Source organism: Aethina tumida, chromosome 1 (genome assembly GCF_024364675.1).
Source record: "Aethina tumida isolate Nest 87 chromosome 1, icAetTumi1.1, whole genome shotgun sequence".
In the NCBI taxonomy this organism is placed as follows: Eukaryota; Metazoa; Arthropoda; class Insecta; order Coleoptera; family Nitidulidae; genus Aethina; species Aethina tumida.
Genome location: NC_065435.1, coordinates 37,478,496 through 37,493,808, shown reverse-complemented (window position 1 = coordinate 37,493,808; position 15,313 = coordinate 37,478,496). Strand labels below are relative to the sequence as shown.

General features: G+C 43.2%; 3 protein-coding genes across 5 annotated transcripts; 1 reads left to right on the top strand and 2 right to left on the bottom strand.

Annotated features, from left to right (window-relative positions):
- Positions 1 to 125: 125 nt before the first annotated feature.
- Positions 126 to 6,269, bottom strand: LOC126264173 (protein lingerer-like). Of its 3 annotated transcripts, none has more exons than XM_049961008.1 (12): positions 6,059 to 6,269; positions 5,773 to 5,837; positions 5,562 to 5,713; positions 5,042 to 5,492; positions 4,521 to 4,757; positions 4,152 to 4,459; positions 3,617 to 3,853; positions 2,820 to 3,327; positions 2,337 to 2,743; positions 1,406 to 1,699; positions 874 to 1,167; positions 126 to 806 (listed from the first exon to the last, which is right to left on the bottom strand). In XM_049961008.1, the coding sequence occupies exons 1-12, from the start codon at positions 6,118 to 6,120 to the stop codon at positions 543 to 545; spliced, it is 3,279 nt and encodes a 1,092-aa protein (XP_049816965.1). In that variant the 5' UTR covers positions 6,121 to 6,269; the 3' UTR covers positions 126 to 542. The 3 variants fall into 3 exon arrangements, with proteins under 3 accessions (XP_049816965.1, XP_049816966.1, XP_049816967.1); XM_049961009.1 differs by having other exon boundaries at positions 1,406 to 1,669; XM_049961010.1 differs by lacking the exon at positions 6,059 to 6,269 and adding an exon at positions 5,910 to 6,046.
- A 35-nt stretch (positions 6,270 to 6,304) lies between these two features.
- Positions 6,305 to 7,090, top strand: LOC126264193 (probable 28S ribosomal protein S16, mitochondrial). Its single transcript, XM_049961050.1, has 3 exons — positions 6,305 to 6,463; positions 6,590 to 6,749; positions 6,817 to 7,090. The coding sequence occupies exons 1-3, from the start codon at positions 6,353 to 6,355 to the stop codon at positions 6,942 to 6,944; spliced, it is 399 nt and encodes a 132-aa protein (XP_049817007.1). The 5' UTR covers positions 6,305 to 6,352; the 3' UTR covers positions 6,945 to 7,090.
- Positions 7,091 to 7,199: 109 nt separating this feature from the next.
- Positions 7,200 to 14,989, bottom strand: LOC109601448 (titin homolog). Its single transcript, XM_020017692.2, has 2 exons — positions 14,660 to 14,989; positions 7,200 to 13,962 (listed from the first exon to the last, which is right to left on the bottom strand). The coding sequence occupies exons 1-2, from the start codon at positions 14,871 to 14,873 to the stop codon at positions 7,325 to 7,327; spliced, it is 6,852 nt and encodes a 2,283-aa protein (XP_019873251.2). The 5' UTR covers positions 14,874 to 14,989; the 3' UTR covers positions 7,200 to 7,324.
- Between the last annotated feature and the right edge of the window lie 324 nt (positions 14,990 to 15,313).

Here is a 15,313-nt window from a genome sequence, read left to right as displayed (position 1 = left end):
TAAACTGATCACAGAGTAAATTTGTAACAGACGTTTGTTGCAGAGTGACCACAAATTTGTCGTCGACAAACCATATCTGAAAGTTCATCAATCAGAAAATAATTAAAACACCCGTCAGGCATGACTAATTTTTCGTTCCTCGCACAATTTTATTTATTATCCATCATTATACATCATAATCATCATTTTATCATCATCATCATCATTTATTATAATAATTATAACATAGTTACAATCTCTCTCGTTAGTTATTTTGAATTTTTTCCAGCACGAGACGAAACGAAACGAAACGAAACGAAAACACGTTGAGAAACCGAGAGCGAAACCTAACTTAAAAACTCAATAAATCAAGAAATCAAAACAAGAACAATGGGAAAGGAGGAGAAGAGTGTGGGAGAGAGAGACGTGCGACAAGGCGAAACGGTCGTGGCGTCACGCCGACCCGCGGCACTTAACGCACCGTCTGACCAATCGGCAACGACCGACGACCGACGTCCACCCTGATCCGCCGACCCCCGTCCACCTCGTCGACGCGTGTCCGTTTACGCCTGGTTCCAGTACGAGTTTTGATAGGGCTGCTTGGTGCCGCCGCCCTTTTGCTGCTGCTGTTGTTGCTGCTGTTGGCCTACGCCGCCGCTCGACGACCGCTGACCCACGCCGCCGCTCGGATCCTGCATGCTGTGTTGTTGCTGTTGTTGCTGATGGTGGTGATGGTGAACGGCCGCCATCGTCGGTATGTAGACGCCCTGGGCGGCGGCCGCGAACGGCGGCGGCGTTCCCGAGTGGAATCCCTGTTTGTCGTACGACTGGAAACGGGCAAGAAAACAATAATTTCAACTTGCACAAACTTGCTCTTATTTATTATACTCTTACGTTGACTTTTCCGAGAGCGCCGTGGGTCTTGCCGTACATCGACAGGTCCCCGCTGGCGCCGCTTCCTCCGCCGCTCTTCTGTCCTCCGCTGCCGCTTCCGTATCCGCCTTTGCCGTATTCCTGCTGCTGCTGTTGCTGCGGAGGTTGGCCCAGAGCGTCGTATGCGGCGGCCGCGGCAGCCGCCGCCGCCGCTGCCGCTGCTGCAGCCGTGCTGTAGCCGGAACCGTAACCCGCCGGTTTAGCGTACTGCGACGTGGTCGGGGTAGCGTGGGCGTTCGTCGCGGCGGGCAATTGCTGGAATCGCAAGTCGCATTCAATAAGTCGCAGATGAGAGGGGGAGAAATAGGGGGACGCAAACATTAAAATTGTGAATCTCAATGTAGCACCGAACGTAAGACCTTGAAAAGTTCGATGTTGTTCTGAGATTCTGTGAGATATGTGTTTAATGTTGGAGACGCGTATCGACGACAGTCCATCGACTCTGGCAACTGTCGCCTTCTTAAGTCTCCGTCGGAGTGTCGGCGTCACTTACCGTGTACATCGTTCCGAACTGGTAGTTGGGCATGGCGTTGAAAGCGGTGGGAGCGAAGAAATAGGGTGCCGCCGTCCCCGCGAGAATCGGTTGGCCGCTGCCGCTGCCCTGTCCCCCCGTCTGGCCTCCGCCGCCGACCGTCTGCACCGGCGACTGGTTGCTGTCACCCCGCTGCTGGTAGCGGCCGTCCGAGTAGCCGCCCAGCGTGGCCGCCGCCGCCGCCGCCGCAGCTTCCCTTCCGAGCGACGTCGTCTGCGTGCTTGTCTGGTAACTCATGTCATAGTAGGGCTGGGTCTTTGTTGGTTGATGTGTTTTTGTAACATACGAAACGCACTTCGTCACTCTCCAATTGAACAAAATTAAAAAAAAACAGGAGGGAGAAAAGCAAGCGAACGTACACTAAGCGTAAACACTGTTAATTAACCTTTGTTGTTGCTGTTGTTGTTGTTGTTGTTGTAGACGACGTTGTTGTTAATTGAATGCGTGAGTGAGAGTGAAAAGATGGTTACATATGTGACAAATCACGAAAATGATCACGGACAGAAAGGTAAAGGTGAAGGGGAGAGCGGAAAGGGATTGCATTTTTTTTTTTTACCGATTGAAACTCATTTCTTCACTCTCCAAATTCAAATTAATTGTTAATTAGAAACCAACAGGTGGTGGTAATGACGACAAGCAATGAAAAAGCCAAAAAAGCGTTTGGTTTAGTTAATAATGTTGTTGTTAATAAATGGCGTGAGAGTGAAAAGATGGTTACACACGTGACAAAAAGCAAATAAGCAAATGAGCAAATATACCAGGAACACTTTATCTATCACATAATTAGTATGATTAATTTTTACAGTTGAAGGAGGAGCAGCAGCAAGGGAGAGGAGAGAAGCGGGAGGGAAACAATAACAAAGTGTTGTAAGTGTTGAATTTCAATTCATACCATGTGCGGCAAACGTTGTTGCAACAGTTGCATGTCCTCGAAGGAATAGACGGGCTGCTGGAAGTAGGGAACCTGTCCCAAGATGTAGGGCGTGCTCATTACGGGCGCGACTCCTGGAGGAATGTTCGAGACGACGCCGCCGGACGAGTTCTTGGTCGCCAGAGTGGTGGTGGTGGTCTTGTTGGTGGAGACGGCCGCTTGATTCGAACACGTCGACGTCGCAACGTTGCTGCTGGTGGCGGTTTGCGACGTGGACGACGCGGACGATTCGTAGTTGTCCTTCAGTTTTCCGGTGGACGAGGAACCGCCACCGTTGTTGGCGTTGCCGCCGCTCGACGTCGAACTGTAATTGCTGTTTTGGTACTGGTTCGTCGACGGTTGCACGTAATTGGAACTGTTCGAGAGACCTGAAAGGCAACCACCGTCACACATATACCGCATACACACATACACACATACACATCCACGTAGGATGAGTCGTACCTGCGTTCGCATAGCTCTGTCCGTAGCTCTGACTTTGGTAGGCGTTCGCTTGCGTGATCGCGGGGAAGGACGCGCTGTTGCTCTGGTAGTTCGTCGTCGAGGAGTAACTGCTGTTCGGGTAAGTCGTCGTCGTTCCGTAACCCTGATTCGAGCTCGAATAGTTCGACTGTTGTTGCTGCTGCTGCTGCTGCTGCTGCTGTTGCTGATTCGTCGACGAGGCGTACGAACTGGACGTCGTCTGCGCGTTCGAATAACCGGAATTGTAAGCGTTCCCCTTTTGGTTGTAGCTTTGATATCCGGTCGATTGACTGCTGTAGGGATGCACGTCGGATTTTTGGTTCAGATCGAGATTCGACTGTTGCCGCGAGCCGTAGCCGCCCGGTGACAAATGCTGCTGCTGCTGCTGTTGTTGTTCGCTGTTTGTCACGTTGTTCGTTGACGATGATGTTGTCGTCGACGACGAGGAATTCTGCACGGATTGTTGATTTGGAATGTTGTCGGTGGTGAGCTGAAATCATCGAAAGAGACACGACGATCATTACAACGAACGATTCGAACAAATTATCGAGCAATAACTGATTGATTGAATTTAAATCAGATGCCAAATTATCGATCTTTAAGACAAGAACTTTCGAGTGAAAGCACGACCAAAATGAAAACACGATGATAAAGAACTTATCGAGCATTTTCGGATCGATTTTTCGTTGAACGTTCGAGTCTCTCAGTCTCGTCATCGTTTCATCATGCAGACTTTATTATTATTTTTATTAATCAATTGTTAAAGAAATAACACTCACGGCCTGTTGCAACGCCGATCCGATCGTGCCCTGGCTCTTGTAATCGTCCTGGTGATTCGGCGACGCCGTCGTTCGACTGGTAGTCGTCGTCTCCGCAGCGGTCGCCGTCGCGCCTCCGACGTACTTCGAGTCGTCGTAACCTGCACTGTCCATGAAGTCCATCGCGCCGAACTGCACGTCCAAATACCCGATCGAGGTGTTCAGATCGTCCGGCATTTCCACAGCGCTAGACGGAATCTGAGACAATGCGAACACATTACTTAACATTTGTGCACCGTCTGCGAATGAGCAATAGCAAAAGTGACAAGTAAAAATTGAAAATCAGATTGCCAAAGTCGATCTCTATGTCGAAACGGAGCGAACCGATGAAACGGTAGGAAAAGAGACGAAAAACTCGACTGCTAATCCAAATTTCGGTGGTTTCTCCTGATCCGACATTCAGTCTCGTCATCGTTTCATCATTTTTAACGTATTTTACGTTCTCATTATTGTACACAATACATTACTACATAACAAATGATTAATTTTTAGTTACTTTTGAAGGTGGCGGAACTCTAGCCCGAGTTTTCGTCCTGGTTTGCGTCTGTTGTGCCGTCACAGTTTCGTAACTGTTCGCGTAACTCTGATAGCTGTTTCCCACCGCCGTTTGCGAGTACGTTTGTTGTTGCTGTTGCTGTTGCTGTTGCTGCTGCTGCTGCTGCTGAACGACGCTACTTTGCTGCTGACTCTGCTGTTGAGATTGATTGGATTGTTGCTGTTGTTGCTGGTACTGTTTGTTAAGCGAATCGCTGTTCTGCTGCGTCAGCTGGTTCAGGTATTGAGTTTGGGCCTGGTTCAGAGTACCTACAGAAAACGACAGAACAGTCGAGATGAGCGACGAAAGAGTAACCAAGTAATCTTTTACCTCCACCGATGCGGACCGGAGGCGGGGGCGACCCTAACACGGCTTCCTGCTGCTGTGCGAGATCTTCGTGCGTCCCTGCCGCCGCCGCCGCCACCGCCGCTGCCGCCACTGCCACGGCATGAGCCTCTTGCGCCGCAATTTGAGCGCTGGGCGTGAACACCTTCGTTTCAGTCAGACTGCCCGTGTACTCCTCCGTCTGCCACTCGTCCGAAACGGGGAAATCGTCCCAGTTTTCCTCTGTTGAAATTCGACAAAAATACGTATCACTACACCACGTAAAATACGTAACACACTTCGCTCGCTCAGATTCAATTTGGAACGGGTCAGATGCCAATGAATCGATCTCCGGAAACGAACTTACGTACGGAAACGCAACATATGAAAGGCACGCCGTAAAAAACTTACGGCCACGATTCGATTGGTTTTCGAGAAAGTTCGTCCCTCAGTCTCGTCATCGTCTCATCATGTTTGATTTGTTTTTCGATACTATTTCGCCATCAAACTACTAAAATCTTTCTTACCGACGTTGTTGTGGTTGACGGTCGCCGTGGAGCTGTCCCACGTGTCGATGGGCTTAGAAAAGGTGCCGCCTCCGCCGGAATGCGGTGCGCGTCCGCTCCTCGGCGGATACCTGCCTCCGGCGCGACCACCGCCTCTGCCGCCGCCCCGGCCGCCACCGCGACCCGAACCCGTTCCACCTCTGCCCCGTCTCTCTCGTCCGTCTCGTCCGTCCCGTCCACCTTCGTCCCCGCGCTCTCCCCTGTTCCCGTCGTCCCTTCCTCTCCAACCCCTGCCTCGTCTGTGCTGCTGGTCACCGCCGCTCTTTTTGCTGCGCTCCACCGTCACGGTTTCGCCCCAATCGTCGCCGCCGCCCTCCTCCTTCTGACCGTCTTTGTTGTTGTTATTGTTGTTGTTGGCGGTCGCCGTGGTTTGGGGCTGCCTCTGTTTTTTCTTCTTCACATGCCACTCTCCCTTCGAACATGGAAGGGGAACAGATAGATAGAATTAAAAAAATAAAGTAAAAAAATGGTTAAAACTCACCACAGCCTGCTCCTCCAACAGCATGTCGCCCGCACGATTTAGATCATAGTCGCACTCGTGCAACGCCAAACAGACCTCATCTTCGGTCTTGCGACTGAGCTCGATCAGCGTCTTGACTTTTTCCTTGAGCGTGTCGTCCGTCGAACTGACACCTGAATCAACAATCACAAATTACCGATCATCATTTCGATCGTTATTAGACGGTACGTACTGTTCGTGTGGTCCTTCGACCGGTTCCCCTTCGCACGGTTCATCTGTTTGTTGTGTATGTACAATCTGAAACACGCAAGATTAGACATGGACATGCGGACGCGACGCCATTAACGAAAACACCAATCACAATCTCACCCGATCACTATTGATTCATACAAAACGACCGGGAAACTGCTTTTCAACGGTCGACCAACGTTTCAAAAACGTTTTCAAACAACGGAAAAGTGTTTACGGAACGTTTGTGAACGAATAGAGAGCGGAAAACGATTAACACCGGCCATTACCTTGTTAGTCCGCAACGCACTTGGTCACGTGACAACGCAGCCAGCGCCGTCTTTAGTTTCATTGTCGTGTGTTCCCGAAATTTTGAAATCGGGTGCCAATTTTTTCCATTTATTTACGCGAATCCGTAACTAATTCGTGGAAATCGTCTGGACGATATGTGCAAGATTTTCATTCGAATTCATTCAAAATAGTGCAAACATGTTTGCAAAACTAGACGGCAAATCACAGAACACCCACGTCAAATTACAGTTTGTGACAGTACCGATGTACCGACAATAATCGAACGGTAGAAAATGTTTCCGGCTTCGGGAACTGGGAAATTTTATCAGAAATCCGCGAAAATCATACGATTCTCGCGACATGGCTGCACGAATCGCCCCTTTTTTCACATTGTTGTCACCGAGGTAACTCTCCATTCTGATATTTTCATGACATCATGACACGATCCACAATGAAAATAAAAACAGTGACATAACCTGAATTTTTGACGTATCGAATGTCAATGTGTGTGTGTGTGTTGTTTGTTACAGAGGAGAAGAGATGTAAACATGCCGGTCATAGAACAACTGGGAAGTTTCGATCCGATTCCGAATCAGAATAACGAAAAACTGGTGTCGTTAAACTACGAACGAATAAGACATTGGATCGGAAACGGAGCCCACGTTTCGACTCCGGTTGAACAACTATTTGGTCAGTTTGTTGTAACTTTAACAATTGTTATAATAATATCTTTTCTTTTATGGTTTTTACTTTACAGGTTTAGCTGGTTTTTTCCCCGTCCACCCGACCACATATCAACAAGCATGGAGGAAAAGGAAACTAATCAAAGAAGAAGAAAAAACACAACAAGTTGAAGAAAAACCACAGGATGAGAAAATTTCATGATACACAACGCGCTATTGTTAGATTGCTAGTTATTGCGAAAAAGTACATTGGGTTCGAAATGGAAACGAGAGTTGAAAAATGTTCACCCAATTCTTTGTTACTGTTGATCGTTTTTATTTAAATCTATTAAAAATCTATTAAATCAATGTCGTCGATTGTTTGTTGTTTACTACCCCCTGACAATTCTGGTTTATTCTGAAAAGTTTAGAATCCAAAAGTAAGACAGACAGGTGACAATGAAATGATAAAGTGTAGTCATAAAAATGAATTTATTAAATTCTTAAAACACTTATATATCAAATACACATGTAATCATAATAATAATAAATAAAACTCAGCCTTTCTCATACAAAAAAAAAAAAAACATTAAAATAAATCAATTATTTAACAAGTTTTTTCTTAATCAAACTGGCACTATCAATTCTTTTAACACGTTTCGAATCGTACAACATTTGATTTTTAAAATCTTTCTTGTGAATCCTTTCGAGTCCTGTATCTCGTTCCGTTCTTGTTAATTGCGAAGTGGAAGGTTTTACTGCAATACTTTCGCTTTTCCAGTGCGAAACGGCGGCTGAAACCGACGGTTTCAACAAACGTTTCGGTCTATTTTTCACATCCGTTAACAACTCTTTGCCCAAAATGCCGAACGTATCTTTTCGTCGGACCGTTTTCGTTTCTAAACTTTTGCTTCTGCGTTTCTTTAATTTTTTCGTCTTCGGTTCTTCGTCATATTGGAGCGACAAGTTCATCGATATTTCACCCTTTTGAACGGAACTGCAAAAACTTTCGACAACCAGATTGATTCTTTCGCTCAACGCAGCTTCCTTAATTTCTTCGACTTTGATGTTTTCTTGTATGTTTATCGATGAACTTCGACGTTTTTTCGGTGACTCTCGCGGGCTTCCTTCTTCTACTTCTTCTTGTTCTCCTCCGTCTTTCTCTAGATCTTTCGAAGAACGTTTTTTGGTCCTTTTTTCGTTACCCTGCTGCGAAACTTGTGGCGGCGAACGCTTTTCGTCGTTGGTCGTATCTTTTTTTTCCTCAATTCCCTTCTCTAATTCTTGTTTGAACACTTCGAACTCTTCATCGCTGGATTCTTCAACGGTGATAATTCGACTTTTCTTCTTTTTTTTCTTCTCAACCTTTTTATCATCTGCCAGATAATTTTCGTCGCCCGATAGGAGCTCTTCGCTTTCCGAATTGCAAATGAAAGAATCGTCCATATCGTAATCGTCTTGTGAATCGACCGAGTCGGAAGAGGAAAAACCGACCGATTCGCCATCGTCGATTATTTCGTTTTCGTCCGTTTCGACTTCGGACTCTTCGTTCTTTTCCATCGCTTCCGTATCGAGAAATTCGTTTGCTTCCTCCTCTTCTTCTCTTTCACTTTCTTCTTCGAGATCTTCTTCCGATTCGATCGGACCGTTTTGCAGAAGCATGTCGAGTTTCGATTGCGAATCGCGTTCGATTTCTTGCAGTTTTGTAGATTTCTCTTTTACGGGACTTGAGGAGTTGGTTGTTGTCGATTCGGTTTCCTCAACATTCGAAGACTTCCTTCCGGATGGGTCCGCTGCGTTCGAAATTTCTTCAGTGATCTGCGAATTTCTGGATTTTTTACCTCTTTTCTCGAGTGATTTTCTTTCCAATTTTGTGGATATTCCGGACTTGTTAGCAGATTCCTCCTCTTCCGTGCACTCTTTAGGTTCCACTTCATTTAAAGATTTTCTTGACTTTTTCTTATTGGGCTTTTGTGTGTTCTCTTCAACTTCAGCGGTAAAGCTTTCTTCCAATTTGGATGAGTTCAAAGATTTTCTTCCATTTTCAGTTCCACTTCCAGAACCGGAAATGTCCAACAGTTTCTTTTGTACACTCGCTTCCGATTCGTCATCCATTTTCATTCGTTTCGATCTCTTCACCTCTTCGCATTTGTTTTCAATTCCTTCTCCCAAATCAAGTTTGATCCTTTTAGAACGCTTCACGTCTAAATTTTCGTTCTTCAACATCTCCTCGGTTTCTTGCACCAACAAAACGCTCTCTTCCAAATCGGTCTCTTCATAATTTTCCTCCTCCGATTTGTCGCCATTTTCCAAATCGGGATTAAAGTCTTCGTCGTCGTCGCTTTCGTCTACAAGTGATTTTTTCGATAGAACATCGAGCGAACAATTTTGTTCGACGTCCGAATTCTGTGAAGAATCCAGGTTTAAGATCAATTCTTCGCCTTCCGGTTCGGAATTTTGTTCTTTCCGTGATTTCGATGAGTTCAAACTCTTTCTTGTTTCCTTCAATTTTGACGAGTTTGGTGAGTTTTGTTCAGATCTCGACACGCTCTCACACGTTTTTGAAGAATTCAAACTTTTCCTGTTTTTTTCTAATTTCGAAGAGTTCAGGCTGATTCTCTTCTCTTCAATTTTCTGACTATCAGAAGAAACCTCTCGATCCGTTTCTTTATCTGAATCTTCGGCATCATCACTCTCTTCTAATTTGTTCTTGAAGTATTCTTCTACTTTGGAAGTGGCGAGTTCTTCTACATTTGTCTGTTTTCTAGTTCTCTTTTCGACTTTGTCTTTTGTCGAATTTTTTTCCAAATTTGATGTGTTCATGAACGATTCTTCATCTCCTTCATTTTCGGTTCCAGATGAAAGACCGTCTTCTATCTTCGATAAATTGTTCGGTTCATAATCCTCATCTTCGCTACTTTCTTCTAGATTTTCTTCGATAATTGATTTTTGTTTTGTTTTTGATGAATTTAACGAATCCCGTTTCTTGGGTTTTTCTACGGTTTTACGATCGTTCTCTACAAGATTTGAGGAATTTAAAGTTGCACGAGTTTTTTTCTGTTTTGGCGAAATTTCCTTTGATTTTGACGAATTCAAGCTCTTTCTGGTTGGTCCTTCCAATTTTGGAGAAGAACTCAGACCGACTTTCTTCTCTTCAACGACTTTCTCATCTTGACCAGAAGAAACCTTTAGATCCGCTTCTTCATCAGAGTTTTCGTCATCGTCACTCTCTTCCAATTTGTTCTTGAAGTATTCTTCGACTTTGGAAGTGGCGAGGTCTTCTACTGTGGTCTGCTTTCTGATTCTCTTTTCGTTTTTGTCGCCCGTCGAGTTTTTCTCCAAGTTTGATGTGTTCATGAACGATTCTTCTTCTCCTTCATTTTCGGTTCCCGATGAAAGACCGTCGTCTTCTATCTTCGATAAGTTGTTCGGTTCATAATCCTCATCTTCGGTACTTTCTTCTAGATTTTCTTCAATACTTGATGGTTTTTTGAACGCATTTTCTTCCGTTTCGGAACTGATGGATTTTTGTTTTGTTTTTGATGAATTTAACGAATCACGTTTCTTGGCTTCTTCTATTTTGCGATTGTCCTCTACAAGATTTGAAGAATTTAAAGATGCACGAGTTTTTTTCTGTTTTGGTGAAATTTCCTTTGATTTTGACGAATTCAAGCTCTTTCTGGTTGGTCCTTCCAATTTTGGAGAAGAACTCAGACCGACTTTCTTCTCTTCAACGACTTTCTCATCTTGACCAGAAGAAACCTTTAGATCCGCTTCTTCATCAGAGTTTTCGTCATCGTCACTCTCTTCCAATTTATTCTTGAAGTATTCTTCGACTTTGGAAGTGGCGAGTTCTTCTACTTTGGTCTGCTTTCTGATTCTCTTTTCGTTTTTGCCGTCCGTCGAGTTTTTCTCCAAGTTTGACGTGTTCATAAACGATTCTTCTTCTCCTTCATTTTCGGTTCCAGACGAAAGTTCGTCTTCTAGTTTCGATAAGTTTGCCGGATTGTAATCCTCATCTTCACCGCTCTCTTCTAGATTTTCTTCTATATTTGACTTTTCTGTCAATGTGCTTTCTTGTGTTTCGGAAGCAGCAGATTTTTCTATCGTTTTTGATGAATTTAAAGAATCACGTTTCTTAGTATCCTCTAATTTTTCATTGTTCTCTACCAGTTTAGAAGAATTTGGAGATGTCGTGGGAGTTTTGCCGTCCTGTTTCGAAGAATTTTCTATTGATTTCGACGAATTTAAGCTCTTCCTAGTTGTTTCTTCCAATTTGGAAGAGTTCAGACTGGCTGTTGTCTCTTCAGAAACCTCCTCCTGATCCATTTCTTGATCTGAGTCTTCGTCCCCGTCACTCTCTTCCAATTTTTTCTTGAAGTATTCTTCGACTTTGGAAGTGGCAAAGTCTTCAATATTGGTCTGTTTTCTAATTCTCTTCTCGTTTTTGGCGTCTGTTGAATTTTTTTCCAAGTTTGATTTGTTCATGAACGATTCGTCTTCACCTTCATTTTCGGTTCCAGACGAAAGACCGTCTTCTAGTTTCGACAAGTTTTCCGGTTCGTAATCTTCATCTTCGCTGCTCTCTTCTAGATTTTCTTCTATATTTGATGGTTTTTTGAATACGCCTTCTTCTGTTTCGGAACTGGTAGATTTTTGTTCTGTTTTTGATGAATTTAAAGAATCACGTTTCTTGGCTTCTTCCACTTTTCCATTGCCCTCCACCGGTTTTGAGGAATTTAAAGATGGACGACTTTCTTTCTGTTTCGGCGAGATTTCTTTTGACTTTGACGAATTCAAGCTCTTCCTGGTGGTTCCTTCCAATTTTGAAGAGTTCAAACTGATTCTCGTCTCTTTAACTTTCTCATCTTCACAAGACACTTCTTGATCCATTTCTTCATCAGAATCTTCGTCATCATCACTCTCTTCCAATTTATTCTTGAAGTATTCTTCGACTTTAGAAGTGGCAAGTTCTTCTACATTTGTTTGTTTTCTGATTCTCTTTTCGTTTTTGCCGCCCGTCGAGTTTTTCTCCAAGTTTGATTTGTTCATGAACGATTCTTCTTCTCCTTCATTTTCCGTTCCAGACGAAAGACCGTCTTCCAGTTTCGATAAGTTTGCCGGTTCGTAATCCTCATCTTCGCTGCTCTCTTCTAGATTTTCTTCTATATTCGACGGCTTTTTGAACGTATCTTTTTCTGTTTCAGAAGTAGTAGATTTTTCTTCTGTTTTTGATGAGTTTGGAGAATCACGTTTTTTTATCTCTTCTATTTCCACTTCTACTCGATTGTTCTCTATCAATTTTGAGGAATTTAAAGACGCGCAAGTCTCGCCGTTCTGTTTCGGTGAATTTAATATTGATTTCGACGAATTCAAGCTCTTCCTAGTCGTCGATTCCAATTTTGAGGTGTTCAGACTGACTCCCTTCTCTTCGGGATCCTCCGCACGATTAATTTCTTCGTCACCTTCTTCGGCTTTGGAAGAGGTAATTTCTTCTGGATTGGCTTGTTCTTTTGATTCTTCCTCGGTATTGTCATCTGATGAAAGTTTATTCAAGTTTGATCGGTTAATCAAGGTTTCTTGTGCTTCTTCATTTTTATCTAAATTTTCTTCTGAATTGGTTAATATTTTTTCTTCTTGCACTTCGGAACAGCTTGTGGTTATTTCTATTTTTGAAGAATTCAACGTTTCGCCAGTCCCACTTCCCACAGTAGATGTTTCTTCTGATTTGGACGAATTCAAAGAAACACGTTTGTTGTGTTCGTCGCCTAATTTTTTTGAGTTTTCTTCTGATTGTGAAGAATTTAAAGACAAACTAGTTGGACTGTTTTGTTCTTCGTTTTCTTCTACTTTCGACGTCACCACGGAATCAGATTCCTTTCTTTCCGATTCTAACTTGGACGAATTAAGGGAAGTACGTTTGCCCGACGATCTGCGATTATCGTTCTTTTTTGTTTCGGGAGACAGCCCGATTGTTGATGAATTAACAGCTTGTTGTATTTGGTTTTGTTCAATTTTTGCTGAATTTTCCGAATCCTGTTCGGTCCGTCCCAATTTCGGTGATGTATCTTTTGATTTATTTCCTCTGTTTTTGAAATTGAATTCCACTTCATCGTCGCTGTCTTCTAAATCGCCATTTATATTATTTTCCGAAGATTTATTTAATTTTTCTTCTAAAACCGTTTCTTCCAAGCGTAATTTAGACATTTCACAACTGTCTTCTTCCAGCAACTTGGCCTCCAAATCGGAATCGATTTCTACATCTGATTTTTCATTTTCTTTGGTCGGAACCTTCGTCGTCTCTTTAGGTGGTTCGTTTTCCTCTTGTTCTTTAACTTTTTCTTCGTTTTTGTCGGCCAAAACTTGATCGTTCTTCGATTCCTCTTCATCGGAAAGTTGAAATTCGTAATCGTCACTCATCGATTTCAGTTGTTCTTTTTTATCGACAAACTCTTCGTTCAATACGAAGACGACCTCTTCCAAATTTTTTCTGGTTTCTTCTTCTGCACTCTTTTCGGTCGCATCTTCACTATTTTCTTCGGTCTTTTTCTTTTTGGGGGACTCTTCGTTTTCGCTGGTGTTCAACGAACGTTTCGACGGCGATTCTTTCTTCGCGCTTCCTCCCATCTTGTTGATTCTCGGTGATCTCCGTGGCGAAACTTTTGTGTCGTCTTCCGATTCGCAAATCACGCTCAAATTCGGATCGACGAAGTTCTCCTGTTTCTTTTTCATTTTAATCGGGGTCAGCGTCACGGTTTTCTCTTCGCGATCCTCTTCCGCCACAGAAGAGCGTCTTCTGGTTTTGGGACCGGTCGGTTTCTCTTCGGCGACACTGTTGATGGAACTTCGTCTGCTTCTCGTAATTTTCGGTACCGTTCCTTCGTCGTCCTTTGCCAAAGAACTTCTTCTGCTTCTGGTAATTTTTTTCGGTGTCTCTTCCGCCGCTTCTTCGTTGTTTTTGGCGATGGAATTTCTTCTGGTGATTCGCGTTCTGGTCTCGACCACTTGGACGTTTTCCTCCTCTTCACTTTTGGCCCTGGCAACGGAATTTCTTCTTGTCATTCGAGTTTTGGGTTCTTCGTCTTGTACTTTATCATCTTCCACTTCGTTTCTTGTTTTGGTTATGGACGGTTTTCGTCCGCGTTTCTTCGGCTCCTCGGCTCCTTTCTCTTCCGGTTTGGGCGTTTTGGTTTGTCGCCTCGGCGACGGTTTTTCTTCCGGCTCTTCGATCAGTTGAGAGGCTGTGAAAATATTTCATTGTACAATTTCTCACAATTTGCTTTCGGAGAGGCAATTTCAAGTTTTCAGAATTGTTTAAAAACAACTAAACTTTATTAATACTTTATAATAATTCTCGGTCAATCGATTATTTTTGTTTTAACTACGACACTGGAAAATAACACAATCAAATCAGCTGATCAATATAGAAATGTGTTTCAGGTTTTAATAGACAGATGGCAGTGCGAGCGCAATTTTAAATTTCTAATTCGAATAATCTATTATACGTTAATTATTTTTTCATTTATGGTCACTAATTAGCAGCTAATTCGGAATCTAAACGTGTTTTCAATCACAAGTGGTTCAGAGTGGTGGAGTGGTAGATTCTGATAACGGACAGAAAACACTACTTTAAATATCACAGCAAAATATTGGTTGGTGAAAAAATTATTATTATTATACGTTATTAATAATTATAATTTAATGATTCGTCTTTAAAAAATATACACACTTAAAATTGTTTAGACTAAACGAGGATTGTCTGTGTTGTTGTTATAAATGAAGGAAGTGGATAGGAAATCGTTATTAAAAAATTAAATATAAATTATTATTAGTATAACACAACGATAAATTAAAATATTGAAAAGAGAGGAAAACCGTCAAAAACTGTCGTCACCTTCTATTTTTCCCCCGAGAAGAAAATAATCGGTTACAACTCACCTCTTCTCCTTAAAACGTTCCTCTCCAAATTCTCCTTCTCTTCGTTGTCCTGGATTTGCGATAATCTTCTGGTTTTCATCGTTTTAGGAGTGGAAGTCACCGTATCTTGCGATCCTCTGCGGGTTTTTATCGAAGATGGCACAGAATTCAGACTTAATCTCGACGATCTCCGCGGAGAATCTTGAAAATCAGGTAAGTTTTCTTTTTTCGGCATTGCTTTCGATCACTGTACGACGACGGTTAGTTGAAACGATAAAAATTAAAAGTAACGAAAACCGTTTTAAAAACGAACACGTGCTTTACATTTGAAATCTCGAACATTTGTGACAGAAAAACTCAACGTTTTTTCACCGTCTAGTGATTTTGCGCCTTCGGGACAAGTCTGCAACCTAAAAACTAACGTGCAACGATATTTTCTCGTGGCTCGCACAATTTCAAGTTGGCATTAATCGCCAACATAAATGCGGTGACAGAATTCGAAATCCCGGCTGAACATCTAGTGACTCTCAACGTTTCAGGTTGGTGTTGGTTACCAGAAAATCGAAACGTTTTGCCGCGCAACGTTATTAAGGAAAGCGGCGCGGTCCGTTTCATTTTAAACGTTGGCGTTCAAACATGTTGCGGACGAAGCAACAAATGATTATTTCGGTTATT

Excerpts from the sequence above, each read along its gene's own strand:
- LOC109601448 (XM_020017692.2), bottom strand. The coding sequence starts at position 14,873 with ATGCCGAAAAAAGAAAACTTACCTGATTTTCAAGATTCTCCGCGGAGA. Across the intron at positions 13,963-14,659 it reads GAACGTTTTAAGGAGAAGAG|CCTCTCAACTGATCGAAGAG; the intron begins GTGAGTTGTAAC and ends ATATTTTCACAG.
- LOC126264173 (XM_049961008.1), bottom strand. The coding sequence starts at position 6,120 with ATGAAACTAAAGACGGCGCTGGCTGCGTTGTCACGTGACCAAGTGCGT. Across the intron at positions 2,744-2,819 it reads ACAGAGCTATGCGAACGCAG|GTCTCTCGAACAGTTCCAAT; the intron begins GTACGACTCATC and ends GTTGCCTTTCAG. Across the intron at positions 1,168-1,405 it reads AGTTCGGAACGATGTACACG|CAATTGCCCGCCGCGACGAA; the intron begins GTAAGTGACGCC and ends TTGCGATTCCAG.
- LOC126264193 (XM_049961050.1), top strand. The coding sequence starts at position 6,353 with ATGTTTCCGGCTTCGGGAACTGGGAAATTTTATCAGAAATCCGCGAAA. Across the intron at positions 6,464-6,589 it reads TTCACATTGTTGTCACCGAG|AGGAGAAGAGATGTAAACAT; the intron begins GTAACTCTCCAT and ends TGTTTGTTACAG. Across the intron at positions 6,750-6,816 it reads TCCGGTTGAACAACTATTTG|GTTTAGCTGGTTTTTTCCCC; the intron begins GTCAGTTTGTTG and ends TTTACTTTACAG.